This window comes from Thrips palmi, unplaced genomic scaffold (assembly GCF_012932325.1).
Source record: "Thrips palmi isolate BJ-2018 unplaced genomic scaffold, TpBJ-2018v1 HiC_scaffold_2, whole genome shotgun sequence".
NCBI classification, from domain to species: domain Eukaryota; kingdom Metazoa; phylum Arthropoda; class Insecta; order Thysanoptera; family Thripidae; genus Thrips; species Thrips palmi.
This window is the reverse complement of record NW_023144629.1, coordinates 4,157,522-4,175,333: the sequence shown is the minus strand read 5'-3', so window position 1 is coordinate 4,175,333 and position 17,812 is coordinate 4,157,522. Positions and strand designations below refer to the sequence as shown.

The window sequence follows — 17,812 nt, the reverse complement described above, 5'->3', positions numbered from 1 at the left end:
AGCTTTGCTGGAGCTTTGCTGCAGCTAACCTGGCCCTGCGTACGCTTCATTACAGAATTCATCGGTAACCCGATAGGAGGGAAGGGAGGGGGGGGGGGCTTTTCCAGGGCACGAGGAATACGACCCCGTCTCACGACCGAAATAAAAAGAACGAAAGGGGCAAACGAAAATAGAGCAAAATAAAATCGGAGGGAGAACATGCACGCGTCCATTTGCGGCGTGCCGTAGCTCCGTTTTTATATCGCGGGGTTTCTTACTGGAGCGCGCTGCCCCGAGGCTGGCCGGCTGGCCCTCCACGGGCCTCTCGGCTGCTGTGCCGACTGAAAGCGCAGGGGGGCCAAAGCTGAAAGCCCGAAAGCTGAACTTGGCCGTGATGAAGAGTGATGCCAGCCTTGTCTCTTGCTCTCTTTTCCTTGTCCCGCTGGAGCCGCGTCTCTCTCTCTCTTTCTCCCCCGCGGTCCGCAGGCCGGCCTGCCTCTGGCGTGCTTCGGCGAGCTTTGGCGTGCTTTTGCATAGCCTGGCGTAGCCCCAGCCGCTGGCTGGCCGCACGGAATGCCCGGCCGTTTCGCCCGCTTCTCTCTGTCCTTGTTGCACTTGATTGCAGTGCCTTGGCTTGGCAGTGCCGCTGCGCGTGCCTAGCGTGCCCGCCGCCATGCCGATTATGCTTTATATTTTCATGAAATGCCTCTCTCTCTGACTGTGTGCTCTCTCTCTCTGTTGCAGCCGGCCCGTGCAGTACCGACGGCCCGGCGCCGTCCGCGCGGGGCCTGCTGGGGGGCCGAGGGCTCCCGGGGGCCCGCAGGGGTTCCCGGGGGCCGCGGGGGCCGGACCGCGGGGGCTGCGCGCGCCCCTGGGACCCCTGGTCGGACCCCCGGGCCCCCGCGCCGCCGCGCCGCCCCTCGGCCTCCGGGGCCCCTCACCCGGCAACAACAAGAACAGCAATAACAACATCAACAACAACATCAACAACATCATCAAGATGCCCGTCAAGGATTACGCCACTTTGAGGTACGGAGAACCATTGTCTAAGCGGCGGGCGCATTGTAGTGTAGTCCCTGCCGTGTACCCCCCCCCCCCCTTTCTCCACCGTGCTAAGGGCTTCAGTGTGGAAACGTTCAGGAAGTCCATTCCAAAGTTATTGCTTTCAAATCACAGTCCTCACCAACGTCCGCGGTTCAGAAGGATACTCCAGGCGTGCTCCCAATGTTCTCCGCCCGTTTTTTCTAAATCTTAATTTCGGGGGAGACTTGCGTTCGTCGCTCTGTGATGACGCCGGCCCCTCCCCGTGGGAAGGCAGCCTCGTGTTTTTTTTTGCTCTTTGTCGCCGACTATTAATTTCTCTTTTTAGCGTTTCAGCGCTGCGCGTTTTTCTTTTTACGCCCCTGCGGTCGTTGCGTCCGTTGCACTACCGGCTTTGCCGTCAGGTTGGCTGCACGGCGCAAACTTCAGCAGGTTCAAACAAAAACTTTGATCCGCTTTTCTTTTTTTTTTGTCGCGTTTTGTTGGCCAGGCTGGCGGGGCGGGGTCGCCACCCCACGCGCGCGCGTCACCCCACTTTGCACTTTGCTTCGGTCTCGCTGTCCGAAACGGGAGCGGGTTCTTTCCTCCGCATACCTCACCGCGTGCCTGGCCTCCCGCGGGGATGCCCAGAATGCGCGGCGCGAGTTGAAAAATGATTCAAGAGGCAGTGGCGGGGAGCGAAGGGGGGAAAAGCGGGGGAAGCACGCGGAACGGTGTGAAATGTTCTATTTTGAACGTCGAACAATGCGGCCTATTTTTGGAATCAGTGTTTGCGCGCGGTTTGCGTGACTGTACGCGATCGCCGAGTTACCAGAAACGTCACCGGCCCACGGTGTTCTAAAGCAAGGCCCAAAGAGTACCCACCCGTTGAGGGAGAACGATTGGCCGCCTTAGATTAGACGCAGTGGCTGCCTAAAGTCAGGCCAAACGACGATTTCTACACATTTGTTACCGTTTCGACAAACTTTGCTGCAATACCGCTCCCAAACTAAGGTGGCCAATCGCACTCCGTAACAAAGGTGTTCTAAAGGAAGGCCCAAAGAGTACCCACCCGTTGAGGGAGAACGATTGGCCGCCTTAGATTAGACGCAGTGGCTGCCTAAAGTCAGGCCAAACGACGATTTCTACACATTTGTTACCGTTTCGACAAACTTTGCTGCAATACCGCTCCCAAACTAAGGTGGCCAATCGCACTCCGTAACAAAGGTGTTCTAAAGGAAGGCCCAAAGAATACCCACCCGTTGAGGGAGAACGATTTGGCGCCTTAGATTAGATGCAGTGGCTGCCTAAAGTCAGGCCAAACGATGATTTCTACACATTTGTTACCGTTTCGACAAACTTTGCTGCAATACCGCTCCCAAACTAAGGTGGCCAATCGCACTCCGTAACAAAGGTGTTCTAAAGGAAGGCCCAAAGAGTACCCACCCGTTGAGGGAGAACGATTGGCCGCCTTAGATTAGACGCAGTGGCTGCCTGAAGTCAGGCCAAACGACGATTTCTACACATTTGTTACCGTTTCGACAAACTTTGCTGCAATACCGCTCCCAAACTAAGGCGCCTAATCGCACTTCGTAACAAAGGTGTTCTCCGAGTCTCCGAGTCGCGGATCGGGCTGCCGTTTCTGCCCCGCCCGTTGTCTTGATGTCCTGATGCCCTGATCGGTCCTGACTCCTGATCCGAAGGACCTCTCTCTGCTCCCGTTGCCGCGCCTTGCCGGGACTCCAGCTCTCCGTTGCCATGACAACGATCGCCGTGGCGTGCCGCGCGCGTCCAGTGATGGGGCTGAAATCGCTCCAAATCGCTGCCTGTCTGTAAAGATTGGACGACTCAGACGGAAGCCCTTGCTGCCCGTCTTTTACTTTTTTCCCCTCTCTCTGTCTCTCTTTGTCTCTCTCGCTCTTTTTTTTTTTTGCGGCCCATTGCGGTTCGGCCGGCGTGCCAGGCATTGTGCATCGCGCTCTACGCGTTGTGGTGCATCACCGATCATGCGGGCGGCTCCAGTTACGCCCCTACACTGTGGGAAACGGCCGAAATCCTAAAAGCGTTTTGAGCTCCAGAGTCGCCCGATGGGACTCGAACCGAACGAGACGAGAGACGAACGCGGATGGCATGGCGCTGTGTGCGATTGGAGTTGACAATGAAGAGGCAGACCGCGCGGCTCTGCGAATAAGGGGGATGGATTGCGTTATTTGCAGTCAGCTGGCGTGGCGTGGCGTGGCGGCTTATGCAAAGAGTGGGAACGCCTGCCCGCCGATTCCCGGTGCAATGCCTGGCAATGCCTGGCAATGCCTGGCAATGCCGCACAGTGGGATCGGGGCCGGACGGCCGCACCGGCACACCGCTGTGATTGCGTCTCTTTTGTCGAGCGCCTCTCTCTCTCTCTCTCTCTCTCTCTCTCTCTCTCTCTCTCTCTCTCTCTCTCTCTCTCTCTCTCTCTCTCTCTCTCTCTCTCTGTGTGTCCCCGTCGGGAGGACCGGCCGGAAGTCGAGGAATTGGACGTCGCCGCGGAGTGCTTTATTTCGACGCTCTGTCTCTCTCGCACCCTCGCGGGACGCCCCAGGGAGACAGAGATGGAAACCCCCACTCGGGCTGCTGGGAGAAATTTGGCCGGTCTCAGCCCTTGCGCTTACATTGTACGTCCGTCTGTTGCGGCCGCCGCTCCGTGGAGGCCGACGAGGAGGAAGAAGGAGAGGAGAGGAAAGGGTTGAGAGAGAGAGAGAGAGAGAGAGAGAGAGAGAGAGAGAGAGAGAGAGAGAGAGGAGGGGGAGGGGGAGTGTGTGCCCGAGAGCCAGCGGGATGCCTTTGCCCCGGAGCTGGCTGGGGCGGTCTTTGGGCTGGGGCGGTCTTGGAGCCACTTGGGGAGTGCCCCGGCGGCCCGCGGCCCGTCGAGTCACCCGTCGGGTAAACACTCCCGGTAACTAGCTATTTGGGGTAGCTAGTTTGCGCACGCCGTCGTCTGCCTGCCTGCCTGGCTGGCTGCCTGCCTGCCCGCCTGGCGGCTGGCCCGCTTTGCCGAGGTGGCGCCCCGAAACGCTGAAACAGAATGCTAATCAAGCTGAGGGCTGTCTGCGCCCCCGGGCCGCCGGGCCCCCAGGCGCTTGAGTGAGTCCCCGTCTCCACCAAGAGCGGCACGGCCGGCCGACGTGGACGACGCGGACGCGGCTGCCTGCCAGCCCTGGCGGGGCGGCAAGGCAGCCTGGCCGGCAGGCAACCCGCACGCACGCCCGTGCCACGGGTCGGCCCGCGCTGCAAGGCGTTTCGCTCCAAGCGCGGTCGAGTACCTGTGCTTTAAGTACCTGCGCTTTAACGCGGCGGTGGGAGAGAGGGGGGGAGGGGGGAGAGAGCGCAGGCCGCTGTCCATCTGTTTTATTAGGGGGCTCTGGCCACAGCACCGCGGCACTCGCCATTACTATGCCGCTCGCTCTGTCTCACTCTGTCTCACTCTGTCTCACGCTGTCCCGCTGCCGGCCGTGCTGCCCGTGACCGCCAACGACCAGGGGCGGGGCCGGTGTGCTGCCCGCCGTGGTCACGTGGTCATTGGGAGCGGCGGGCCTCGACTGACTATCGAGGGCCGCACCGAGTCCCGGACGTGTCTCGTCGTTCTGTGTTTCGTTTAGCTGAAGTTGTCGCCCGTCGCTACCCGTACACCCACTCTCGGCGCTCCCACTCTCCCACGTGGAGGGTCGAACCGCGTTAGCCGAGGACCGCCCGGAGCCGCCCGGAGCTGAGAGGACTTCCGGACTCCGGGACCATGCCGCCGCCACCGGCCGCCACCCCTCCAGATCCATGCCAGCGCCATGCATGCGGACGGGCAGGCGGGCAGCCCCCCGGCCCCGGCCCCGGCAGCGAGCGTCGCGTTGACCCCGATTCGGGTTATTCATTCAGTCCAGGCCGTGTGTGTGTGTGTGTGTGTGTGTGTGTGTGTGAGTGTGCAGGCCGGGCAGCGCAAGGCCGTCTCAAGGCCCTAAACACCGCGCCGCACGCCACGCGAGGCCCAGGGCCGGGGGCGGCCGGGGGCGGCCGGGGGCGGCCGGGGGCGGCCGGGGCGGGTAGCGGTTAGGGGGCTGGAGTGGCTGACGAGGGAACAGGGGTGTCTCCTCCGGGCCTCCAGGTGGGGTGGGGGTGGGGGTGGGGGTGGGGGCGTTGGACGCGCAGTCTGTTCGCTGCCAGCAGTCGCAGGGGGTGGCGGCGGCCGGGGCGGGGCCTGGGGGCGGCGGGGGCGGCGGGGGCGCGCTGGGGGGCGTTGTACGGCGGGGGCACGCTGCCGCAGTTTCAACTGGGACGACGGGCTGGTCGGTTGGGGCAGGGAGCCACAGGCAGCGCGGCGGCCACAGCGGGCCCCTCCGGCACGCCAGCCCCGCCAGCCCCGCCAGCCAGCCCCGCGGGCCAGCCGGCTAGCGTGGGCCAGTGGCCACGCAGTGGGCACTCGTGGGCCGCGGACACCGCCCCGCGCGGCGCGTTTCACCACCGCCGTCAACATCAACATCACCACCACCGGCATCATTCTTCACCCTCCATCATCTCGTGACGTGTGTGTCTGTGTGTGTGTGTGCTGCCAAGACAAACAACAGTCCTCCGCCCCGCCAGCGGCGCCCCCAGCGCGCATGCAACGGCGGAACCAATCATGACGTGACGACCGCGGAAAGGGGAAGAAACATCGCCGCCTCTTTCTCTCTCTCTCTCTCTCTCTCTCTGTGGTGATTCCCCGAACACGTCGTTCCCCGAATCGAACGGCGCGTGCTACGCGGTGCCACGCGAACCGCGGACACAGACAGCGTGACGGCGACCGCCGCTCAACCGCCCAGAGCGTGGGATAGGTTCGAAGAAGGCGCGGTCGGTGTCCGGGTGCGGTACGACTTTTCGACCCGCCAATGACGCGGAGCAGTGCGACTGCCGGCCTTCTCGTTAAGTCCTTTCCTGTTTTTGTCCGACGCCCAATTTTAGCGCCGGCCCGCTCAAAAGAACGCGTTCTGAAATCCTTTTTTCTAAAGGGATGACAGGAGTTGGCTGTAATCAAATTAATTTGCGTAGCGAAACCTCGGAAGCGGGGCCTCCGATCTGAGCTCGTTGCCCTTCCCTTCCCTTCGTGAAGTCGGTCGGAATCGCTTCAAACGACCTCGGCCTCTGAGTGGCGGTTGTCATCACACCTTGACTCGCCGCGAGGCAGGCAGGCAGGCAGGCAGGCCCATCCTGATCGAGTTAGCAGCCACTTACCGACCCGCGGCCCTTTTTGAGGCCCCGCGCCCCGGCTCCGCGGCCGGTGGTATTAAACGGGGCGGAGTCGCTCTGTCTCTCTCGCACTCGCGGGGCAGGCCCGCAGGGACACTGGCGTGCAAGAGAGACGGTGCGACCGTTCGGAATCAGCCTCCTGATTGGCTGCGGGGGCTTCTCGGTGTCGCTAATGGCGCTCTTCTTAAGCGCGACCCCGCACCGTGCTCCCTAAGACCCTCCTCCTGGAGCCCTCTCCTGGAGCCCTCTCCTGGAGCCCTCTCCTGGAGCCCTCTCCTGGAGCCCTCTCCTGGAGCCCCGTGCGCTGCTCCGCCGTCGAGGGCAGCGCGCCGTTTTGTGCAAACAGATGCATGAGTGCGGTTTTACGTGTCCTTTTTCCTGGCCCTGAAAAGCCGGCCTGTGACGCTGTGCGCTGCGAGTGCGAGAGAGACGGAGAGAGCGCCCGGCGGGGTGGGCAGTGCGCCTCGCAGACGTGTGCGCTGGCTGCCTACGCTGCAGGCTGACCGGCTGGGACCGGTGGAGGCGGTCAAAGTCCCGGACGCGTTTTGAGCTCCAGAGTCGCTGAACGGGACTAGAACCGAACGTGTGACCCCACCAATGGATTGCTCACCGAACGAGGAATCCATTGGTGGGGTCACACGTTCGGTTCGAGCCCTGTTCAGCGACGCTGGAGCTAAAAACGCGCCTAGAGTTTTGCGACCGCCTGCGCCGGTCTTCTGGCAGGTCCACTGTGGCGTGCAAATTGAATGCCGCGTTACACGTTACAGTGTGTGCGAAGGGCCAAGGCCACCGGATTAAAGCACGATGATTGAGGCCCTTTCCCGCCATTATCACCCTGAAGGGCCTTAAGGGCGTGTAGGGTCTGTGGGGTCCGAGGGCGCGCTCGGCCCTGCCTGCCTTCCGTGGCCAAGGCCCCGCGCGCCCCGCCCCCTATTTTTTATGGAAAATTTGTGATGTAGATTTGGCGGCGCTGGTAGCCGCCGGGGTCGCGGCGAGGCGGGCGAGGCCGCCGCCGTGCACGTCAAGGGGCGGAACGCGGAGCGTGGCCGTCAAGGCCGGGGGGGGGGGGGGGGGTGTCTCGAAGGGGCCTCGCGACGTGTGTCCCGCCGAAGGGGACATGCGCGTTTTGCCCATTACGCTACTAGATTCCAGCGTTAGAAATAAATGGGAATCTGTCGGAAATTTCCAAGCTTCCCTTTCAGAAAGATTTTTCGTGTCTCTCTGTGTGATTGTACGTTCCCTCTCGCAAATAAGCGCATTTTGTGCCACGCGCGCGCGCACTAAGTGCGCACGCAAAGTCCATCACGTATTTATCATTCCGTGCAAAATGCACGAGAGCGACCCCCCCCCCCTCACCTTTGCAATAATGATGCGATTTCGCGGGGATTTTCACACGGTTCGGCTTCCCGTGGCGGTTTTCCCGATTTTCCCGGCCCGCCGCTCCCGCCGCGTTGGCCCTGCCTCGTGGTCCTGGTGGCCCTGGCGGCCCTGGCGGCCCTGGCGGCCCCAGGTGCGCGGAGTGCCGAATTTCGTCGACGGGCTCACCGGCTCACCGCACCAAACTTGCCCCCTTAATCCTTCCCTTCCGCCGTGCAGGGCCCTTGCCGCCCTGCCGGGCCAACTTGCGTGTCGTGCCGGCAAGTTTCCCCGCTTTTCTTCTGAGGGCTTTTCCTCGAGGGGCTTTCCTCATCGCTTTCCTCCTCCGAGTCCACGGAGTCACGCGGCCGCACGCGGCAGCACGCGGCGCGCGGGTCGATGCCGGCAAACACCCCGCCACGCCTCGACGTCCACCAGAAAAGCAAACGGCCGAATGGATGAATGGAGAGATGGATGGGTAGATGGATGAGTGGATGGATGGATGGATGAGCGATGGAGGGAGGGGAGGGGAGGAGAGGGGAGGGTCAGCGAGAACCGAGAAAGACGAAATCCCGAAGAAGGAGGGATTATTCGGATTATTTGGATTATGTGATCGCGGGAACCTGATGCATTCGCCTGAGCCGAAAGCCTCGGCCGAAGCCCCCCTCGGCCTGATCGCCCCGACTCGCTGCGCCCCGTGTCCACGGCGTCAAGTCGACAAAAGGGGGCTTAGCTTACAGTGTTGGCGATCCCGCCCCCTCCCCCGCCCCGCCTACAGTGGCGCGAGCCCTCCCCCACCCTGCCACCCCTAAAGTCAAGAATCTTGCTGCTCTTTCAGGGAAGCACCTTGAGGGAAGTGGAGGCATGGAGCCTACTCGCTGCCGCTCTGCAGGCGGTCTCCGGAGAATCACCCCCCCCCCTCCCCCTCCCCTCCCCTGCTTCCGCTTTTCCCCGAGTAGTTACTCCGCGAGGTTCCGCGAGGTTCTCCGCTCCTCCGAGTCATGCGCGCTGCTCCACCGCTCGCGGGGTTTGAGGACTGTGTGAGTCTGATTGGTCGGTGGGGCGTGTGACTGAGCGTCCGGTTTCGGTTTCCGCGCTTTTTTCAGGAGGCTCCGCTATGTTCTCGTCCTGCCTCTCCCACATCTGGACATGGTGAGTGCCTCCACCCTGAAAAAAGAAGTCGTTTTTTGAACCGAGAGTGAATTTACTTGAAACATGAAGTCGATTTTTTTTTTGGGCGTGTGTGGTGGTGGGCTGCCCCGCAGTCTCGCAGTGCTCTAGTCTCGGGGCTCTGATTGGTCGTTTGACGGCGGGCCCATCCCGCCTCGTCGCAAGATGGTGGGGGGTTGTCAACGTCTCATCGCGTGGGAGGGGGGGGGGGGGGGAGCCGTGCTGGCGACACGCAGTGCGGCCCACTGCCGCCCCCACCCTCTAAGCCCCGCTCTGATCGTTTTTTCGAAAGCATGTTTGTCATGTTTTCTGATTAGGGTCCCCGGGCACTCGACTATGTGGCCGTCCCCGGGGCGTCGTCGCCACACCCGGAAAAGGACACCGCCCTTACAGTGCGTCGTGGCGGGGAAATCCGCTCTGGAAAATTCAATTTTTCCGGTCGCTAATGTACCCTGGAGCGACAAGCTCACCGGGTGCTGAGCTGTTCCACCAAGAGTTACACGATGCGCTTTTCTGACCGCTGTGTTTTTGTTTTCTTTTTGTTCCAGGCTCGAGGCTCCGCAGACGTCGCCCATCGGCAACCCTGCCGTTGCCGTCCACGAAGTCCGAAAGGTGAGCCCGCCATGGCGTTGCTGGTTATTTATCCGCGCCGCAACGAATCCCACTCAGGGCAAGCCAGGCAAGCCGTTGAGGCAGACGGCGGTCGAAAGGGTAGAGGGCACTGAGGCGCGACGCAGCGACGCAGCCCGCGCAGCCAGGGGTCGCCCAACCGCGGAAGGGAGGCGAGAACCTGGCAGGGATGATTTCGGAACCCGCAGGAGAGCGGTGTTGCGCGGTCCACTGCCGCAAACCCCCCGGTTTGGGGGGGGGGGGGAGAGTCCGCAGCCGGCCGCCACTTAGCGGACTTTACCACGCTTACCGCTTTCGCGGCTGCGGTGGCTTTGGCCCCGCCTCGCCTTGCCCGGGCCGGACGGGCCACTTCCGTAAACACCAACCCTCTGTCTGTCTCCGCCGCCCCAGCCGTGCAAATCGTGATTCGGACCGACTTTGAGCGGCCTCGGTCTGACGGGGTGCATTCATCACTGGGGCAGTGCCGCGGCGGCGGGGGTTGTCATGTACCTGTGTGCTGCTGTGCTGTGGGGGGCTCTACTGCTATACACAGTGGACACGCCCTCCGCGCCCCGTCCTCGCGATCATCATCACCCCCTTCACGCCGCCGGGCCGGGACGACCCCTTCATGTGACATGCCCTTCATCCCGCGGCCCTGTGCGCAAAAAGAGTAACACACACACACACACACACACACACACACCCGCGCGCGCGCGCGCGACGGGCGCTTATCTCCAGCAACCCCCGGGCGGTTTCATTCGCTCGAATGGCATAATCACCCGGCGGCGGGAGGCTGCTGCGTTTGCGTCTGTCGTGTGTATATGTGTGAGTGTGCGCGTATGTGTGAATGTGTGCCACTGGAAAAGGAGGGCAGCGTGGTGTGCGAGTGTTTCGGTAATGCTTTTCCCTGTGTGTGTGTGTGTGTGTGTGTGCCAAGCCCCGCAGCGAGGACGCGAGGACGCAGGGCTCGGTGTGTCCCAGTCCTCGCGGTGCCGGTCCCTTCCCTTCCCTTTCCTGCCCTTCCGTCGCCCTTCCGTCGGCCTTGCCTTGGTCGTCGGCCTGCCCCGCCTGCCCGGCCTGCCCCACACGCATTCCCGCCGCCGCCTTCCTCCTTCTTGCCGCACTCCGTGTACTCCGTGCACTCCGTGGCGGCGTGCCGCGGCGTGTCGCCTACCCTCCAAAAATCGATGTGCGGTGTTGTAGTACGCCGGATCGCGCAGCGCGCCGCGCGCAGGGCGCAGGGCCCCGCCGCCTCGGTGGGTGGCTGTGGGCCGGGGGCCGGGGGGCGGGGGCGCGCGGGGGGGGGGGGGGGAGGTTGAGGGGGTGGCGGAGGGGAGGGCGCAGTTTCTGCTGCAGGCCGTTCACGCTTGCCGCTCCAGCACAGTGCCCTTCCCTACCCCCACCGTGCCCCACTCCCACCACGTGTTCGGGCCAGCCAGTGACCCCCAGCCCCCCCCCCCCCTCCTTTGTAGGGCGGCTGGCTCGGCCCTGCCTCGGCCCTGCCCCGATCTTTACCACCTTATACCCCCCGCGGTTGACTAGCCGCGCCTCGGGCCGCGCCGCCCCTATCTTCCGTGACACCCGGCCAATTCCTCTGCGTCGCTCTGCGTGGTCCAGAAAAGTTGCCGCCGCGCGTCTGGAGGGCGGGGTGGGGTGGGGCGGGGCGGGGCGGGGCGGGGCGGGGCGGGGTGGGGCGGGGCGGGGCTGGCGGATCCCCTACTACCGTCGCCCCGACAGATTGGACATGGAGCATCCCCTTTTTGGGGCGCGCTCCAAACGACCCGATTTGCCCCGGATGCTTGGGCGGGCCTCCTCTGCCTCCTCGCCGTCCCGGTGATGAAAGGCATGCTGCTCCACCCCGGGCCGCTTCCGACGCTCTGTCTCTCTCGCACTCATGGGGCATCCCGTACACGCGGACAGGGCCGGCCACCCCACGCGAGTCGAACGGAAAGAAAACGGAGTGGATGTCGGTGCGACTCTGCTACCGATACTTGAGTCGCGGCGTCGAGGAGTTGGCGTTCGCACATCAGTCAGGCGAAACAAGAACAAGCAGTGCCCCAGGGGTGATCGCCATTCCTCTCTGCCTTTCAGTTGGGTTGGTTTGGCCTCGGCGGGACACCCGATCCTCCTCTCGATGGAGGTGGGACGGGGTCGGCCCCCCTCCACTTCCCCTCGGCTGTTCGCTCTGCGAATAATGCTAGGGTCATTATTTGCACTCCAGCCTAACGAACGGCCGCACGCAGCGCACTGCAGATCGTAGATCATCCGACGGACGGGCGGACGGACACACGGACGGACAGACAGGCAGGCAGACAGACGGGTCAGCGAAACCCGGATGCAGAATGGAACGCTTCCGGATCAACTCCGTTATTCCATCCGATAAGACTTACTAGTGGGGTGGGCGTGCCGTGTGCGGTCCAGGAGGAAACCCTGTCTGTCTGTCTGTCTGTCTGTCCGTCCGTCCGCGGCTAATCGGACGAACTGGCCGCCAAAGATGATTCTATCCACCTCGCAGGGAGAGAGGAACGCGGGCCTTGGAAGTCGAGGCGAGGCGTACGATAGCCACCGTTGGGATTCCAAAGGTTCTCGCCCGGGAGACGCGACGCGGTACGAATCTCGTATGGCCGGCCGGCTGTGACAACGGTGTGTGCGGGGCAGGGCGGGGCGGGGCGGGGCGGCACGCCCGGCATATTGGCAATATGCCAAGTCGGACTGGGCGGGGCGGGGCGGGGCGGGGCGGGGCGGGGCGTACCGGCCAGTCGATGTGGCCGGAGGCGACAGCGGCGCCAGGGCCCGGATAGCAGTGGCGAGGCACCAGAACCAGGCCACGATGCATAAGGCATGGACGGCCTGCCTGCCTGCCGGACGGACGGGACGGACTGGCGAGGCGAGGCGAGACTAGAGAGACTCCAGGAAGATGGGCCGGGACCTGCAGGGACTGCAGGGGGTGGCGAAGCTCGGTGTGGGTTACGAGAAATCCATAGCGGTGCCACTGTGTCGTGCGGTAGGGCGGCAGCGCGGCAGGTCGTTGGACAGTAATAGTCGACGCTATTCTAGGGCGCGAGTGGGAGTGCGAGAGAGACGGAGAGAGACTTACAAGAGAGAGCGCCTGGCGGGGTAGGCCAGTGGTTCTCAACCTTAGGGTCGCGACCCCAAGCGGGGTCGCGAAATTTTTTTAAGGGGTCGCGGCGATGCTGGGGTCGTGTTTTAGGCTGATTTTAAGCAGCCACTGCGTCTGATCCGAGGCGGGCATTTTGCTCCCTCAACGGGCAGTTGGTCTTTGGACCTTCCTTTAGCATGCCTTTGTTACGGAGTGCAATTATCAGTCTTAGTTTGGGAGCAGTATTGTCTCAAAGTTGGCCGAAACGCTCAGAAATGTCTATGAAAAATCGTGTTTTGGGCCGATTTTAAGCAGCCACTGCGTCTGATCCGAGGCGGGCATTTTGCTCCCTCAACGGGCAGTTGGTCTTTGGACCTTCCTTTAGCATGCCTTTGTTACGGAGTGCAATTATCAGTCTTAGTTTGGGAGCAGTACTGTCTCAAAGTTGGCCGAAACGCTCAGAAATGTCTATGAAAAATCGTGTTTTGGGCCGATTTTAAGCAGCCACTGCGTCTGATCCGAGGCGGGCATTTTGCTCCCTCAACGGGCAGTTGGTCTTTGGACCTTCCTTTAGCATGCCTTTGTTACGGAGTGCGATTATCAGTCTTAGTTTGGGAGCAGTATTGTCTCAAAGTTGACCAAAATAGTCACAACGGTTTTTCAAAGACACTTGCGACCGTTTTGATCGACTTTGAGACAATACTGCTCCCAAACTAAGACTGATAATCGCACTCCGTAACAAAGGCATGCTAAAGGAAGGTCCAAAGACCAATTGTCCATTGAGGGAGCAAAATGCCCGCCTTGGATCAGACGCTGTGGCTGCTTAAAATCGGCCCAAAACACGATTTTTCATGGACATTTCTGAGCGTTTCGGCCAACTTTGAGACAATACTGCTCCCAAACTAAGACTGATAATTGCACTCCGTAACAAAGGCATGCTAAAGGAAGGTCCAAAGACCAACTGCCCGTTGAGGGAGCAAAATGCCCGCCTCGGATCAGACGCAGTGGCTGCTTAAAATCGGCCCAAAACACGATTTTTCAAAGACACTGCTGACCGTTTCGGCCAACTTTGAGACAATACTGCTCCCTAACTAAGACTGATAATTGCACTCCGTAACAAAGGCATGCTATAGGAAGGTCCAAAGACCAGTTGCTCGTTGAGGGAGCAAAATGCCCGCCTCGGATCAGACGCCGTGGCATGTTAAAGGAGGGGTCCCGTGGGGTCGCGAAATTTTTCCTGGGGGTCGCGGAAATTTTTGGCTTTAAATTTGGGGTCGCGAGCCGAGAAAGGTTGAGAACCGCTGGGGTAGGCAGTGCGCCTCGCAGGCGTGCGCGCTGGAAGCCTACGCTGCAGGCGTTCCGTGCGCCCGCGGCGCTGCGTTCTCTCCCCCCCCCCCCTCTCTCTCTCTCTCTCCCTCTCTCTCTCTCTCTCTCTCTCTCTCTCTCTCTCTCTCTCTCTCTCTCTCTCTCTCTCTGTCTCTCTCTCTCTCTCTCTCTCCCTCTCCGCGCGCGGCGGCTCGCGGGAACACGTTGTCGAGGCGCCGGTCGCACTGGTCGTGTAGTGGCGATGATTCAAAGCCCGCGGTGTGGAGTGCGAAGCGGCGGCCGGGGTGTTTGGCGGGGTAGCTTTACAAGCAACAGGATTAGGCTCAACACGGTGGCACAAGGGCCGTCCTCGTCCAGTGCGCCCTGCCTGCCCTGCCAGCCAGCCCTGCCTGGGCGGCCCCACGACGACGCCGGCGCCCCATACCGAGACGCCGTGTGGCCCAAGAGCTGCGGGGGCACCGCACCGCAGCGCACCGCAGCGCGGGGCTCAGCGGCTCAAAGCTCAGAGCCCTGCGAACGGGGAGCCTCGGCCGGGGCGGCGGAGGGGTGGGGGGGAAGGGATCCTGATAGGCTGGGGATGAGGATGAGCACCGCAAAAGGAAAATATCACCCCGAAGGCCCGAAACAAGATAAGGAAAATGAGGGGAAGGAGAGGGAACTGGAACGGGACGCCGCCGCTCGGCTTCACCTGGCGGAGCGCGCGGCGAAGCCGAAGTTGGCGTGGCTTTCCTTTGCCCTCGCCTAATTGGTGGGGGTCGGGCAGAGAGCGTGAGAACGCCCCGCTCGGTCCCTGGCAGTCCCTGGACACACACTGTCCGTCCGTCCAGCGGGCGCCGCGCGGCGTTTCCACCCCAATCCGCCCCATTAACTAATGGCATGCGGCCGGACTCACATGGCGGGCCAGATGGACCGAGCCAGGCCGAGCTGGGACTCACCGTCCTCGTCTCGCCTCCAATCATTCTCGGACGCTCCTATAAATGTGGCAGTGGGGTGGCCGACAGGCTGCTCTGCCTCTCTTCCTCGCGCACGGCAAGAACCAAGTGAAGCTCCCTGCCCTATTCACTATTCGGTTACCCCCACCCCCTCTCCATTCAACCCTTCCTTCCTGTGCCACTTTTCCGCTTTCCCCACGCATCCCTGTGCCTCCTGGTTCCACGTAGCCCTGCCTCTCTGCACACACACACACACACACACACACACACACGCAGAGGCGTGCCCGCTCCGTTTGCTAGTCGAGGTCCCTAACCAGGCCCACTCTTCTCTTCGAGTCTCTTCGAGTCTCGACCTGCCTGCCGCTGTTGACCTCCACCCCTTTGCTTCTCCGGAGAGAGCGCGGCGCACACGAAAGGGGGGGGGGCGGGGGGAAGTTGCCTTGCCTGGCGGGACTATTGACTCGAAACTATGGACGTTGTGTGTGTGTGTGTGTGTGTGTGTGTGTGTGTGCGTGCGTCGGAATGGCGAGGGCCTGGAGGGCCTTGAGAAGGCTCGGCTCCGCGTGTTCCCGGCGGCAGCGTCGCCGTTGTGACGGGGCGGACGAGGCGGACAGGGCGGCTGCCCGGGGAATGAGTGGCGGTGGGCGGCGGTGGGCGGCAATAAGTGGGTCGCGAAGTGGCAAGTAGTGACTGGTATCGCTTGGGGCTGTGTGGGCCGCGGGCCTTGCCGCGGGGCGGTGGGGCTGCGGTGGCTGGGGCCGCACTGGCCTCGCACCGCAAGGCTCGCTCTGACGTCCACCCCCAACCCCCGACCGCCTGCCGCCCCCCACTCACTACAATTTGCAGTGCTCATTCTCTTCCTTCGGCGGACGCCCCACGAACGTGGCGCGGCGAGGCGGGGCGTCGGTGGAGCACGCGGGGGAATATGGGTCAAGATGGTCTGCTACAGTGTGCTACAGGCAGCCCTTCCACCCCCCGGCCCTCCGGCCCTGTGCGCCAAGTACCCTTCCCTTCGCGCCTTATCGAGAGCAGGAACACAAAAAGGGACGCCCCCCCCTCGCCGTGTCCGCGGGGCGCACCGCCACCCCGCAGTCTCCCGTGTGCTGTTGCATCCGTGTTTTCCGCCCGAGTCGGTGGCGGGGGCACACTGCAACGACGACCGCCGACCAGCCGCGCCAACTCTCGCGCGGCGGTCGAACGGATGAATTTCACACGGCGGCGTGGCTTGCTGATTATTTTATTATTTTTGACGCCGTGAAGGCGGGCAGGGTGGAAGTCCCTCCGCGCCGTGCCGCCCCGTTTCGCTCCAATATCTGAATACTATAAACCGGCGCGGCTGGGGCCATAGAGCCCGTGCTGGAGCGGGCCGCCCCGCGCCGCCCCGAGGGCCGCGATGCCCCGGCGATGCCCCGGCGATGCCCCGGCGATGCCCCGGGCAAACGAGATTTACCGCTGCCTTGCTCAATTTGTGGAAGCCGGGGGAAGCCTGAGCCGCCCTCGGCAACTTCCACCTGCCTCACTGCGTCCCGTCAATACCGACGGTATGCGGCGATGGCGGTGCGCGCCGTGTTGGTGCTCGAGTCACTGGCACCGTGCTGTTATTCTTCTCGACACAGCGGCTATCCCCAAACGGCCTGAGCCCTTAGCCGTGCAGAGAACAGACCCGCGCCCCGCGGGGAGCAGAGAAAGAGAGAGAGAGTGAGAGAGAGGGGTGGTTTAGGGCCGGGAGGGAAAGCAAAGTTTGCAGGAAAGTAAACTTTTGCCACGGAGGCACGGAGGCCACTGCCCCGCTTCCCCGTCCGACACTCGAATCGTTTCCGACACGGAGGGGCTGCCTCGCCTCGACGGCGGCAGCGCGGCAGCGGGGTCGGGTACATGACGCGGGCCCTTTTGACCCCCACCCTCTTTTTCCTACCCCCTTGGCTGCCCCCCCCCCTCTTTTTTTAGGGTGGCGCCGCGGCGTTCGTGAGTATCGGTTCAGTGACGCCGCTCCTCTCATTCTCTGCTCCATAGTTTATTGCTCGAAGCTATTTCCTCCCGGACCTCTGAGAGCAACCGACCCCCTCCCCCTCCCTCCAAGCAGCCGATAATTGAAATATGGCAAACACAATGGCTCGTCAGCAAACCCCCTATCTCCCCCCCCCCTCTCTCTCTCTCCTTTCCCACCCCCCTGTCCGCCGCATCTCGTTCTCGCCAGTTTTCCGGGCACTGAAGAAAACGTTTCTCAGCAAACGATTTCACAATGCCGCGCTCACTCGCCTAAACCAATCTGTCAATGGCAAAACTTTTGAATCACTCGGCAGAAACGCAATCCCAGCAGTCCCCGCTATGTCGTGCGACTGGAGAGCCGAGGGGAGAGCCAAGGGGAGAGCCGAGGGGAGAGCGCTCCCGGCAGCGCGTTATTGGAAAAGTGCAACCCGGGCCGGCCAACGGGGCAACGGGGCAGGGCAGCGTGCCGCGCCGCTCTCCGGCTCTCCGTCTCTCCGTTACTCTCCCACGCGCTCTCCCTCTGAGACTCTCCCTGCTTCCCCGGCCGACGCCCCGGTGTGTCCCGGTGCCGCTCGTCCGCCCCGCCCGCGCGTCCGGGATCGCTCACTTCCTCGGCGGCGGCGGCAAAACAGAGGAAAACAGAGGCGCAACCCAATTTGGTCTCGTTAGGGCCTGCCTTGCCTGCCTTCCCTCATTGCGTTTTTGTTGCCCCTGTTTTGTTTGCAGTCGATTCGGAACGCCAGTCCGACCAATCGGCGTAAACTGATTTGCCTGTTTGTTCACAGCTCGCCATCGGACCGCACCCCGCCAACGTCCACCTGCAGCAGCAGCAACAGCAGCAGTACCAACAGCAGCTCTACCAGCAGCAGCAACAGCAACAACAGCAGCACTACCAGCAGCAGCAACAGCAGCAACAACAACAGTTCCAGCAGCAGCAGCAGAATCAGTACTTGGGGCTGAGCAGCGTGGCCTCGCCGTCGCAGCACTCGCTGCAGTCGCCGCCCGGCTCGCAGTGCAGCCAACAGCTGTCGCAGCTGCAGGCGTGCGCGCGCCAGGCGCTGCAGGCCGGCCAGGTGTGCAC

General features: G+C 62.6%; 1 protein-coding gene across 1 annotated transcript; it reads left to right on the top strand.

The window, feature by feature from the left end:
- Positions 1-891: 891 nt before the first annotated feature.
- Positions 892-17,792, top strand: LOC117647376 (ataxin-8-like; the record flags this gene model as incomplete). Its single annotated transcript, XM_034389100.1, has 3 exons — positions 892-1,008; positions 9,324-9,387; positions 17,517-17,792. Coding segments are annotated over exons 1-3 (369 nt in total), but the record flags the coding sequence as incomplete, so codon positions are not given.
- Positions 17,793-17,812: the final 20 nt, after the last annotated feature.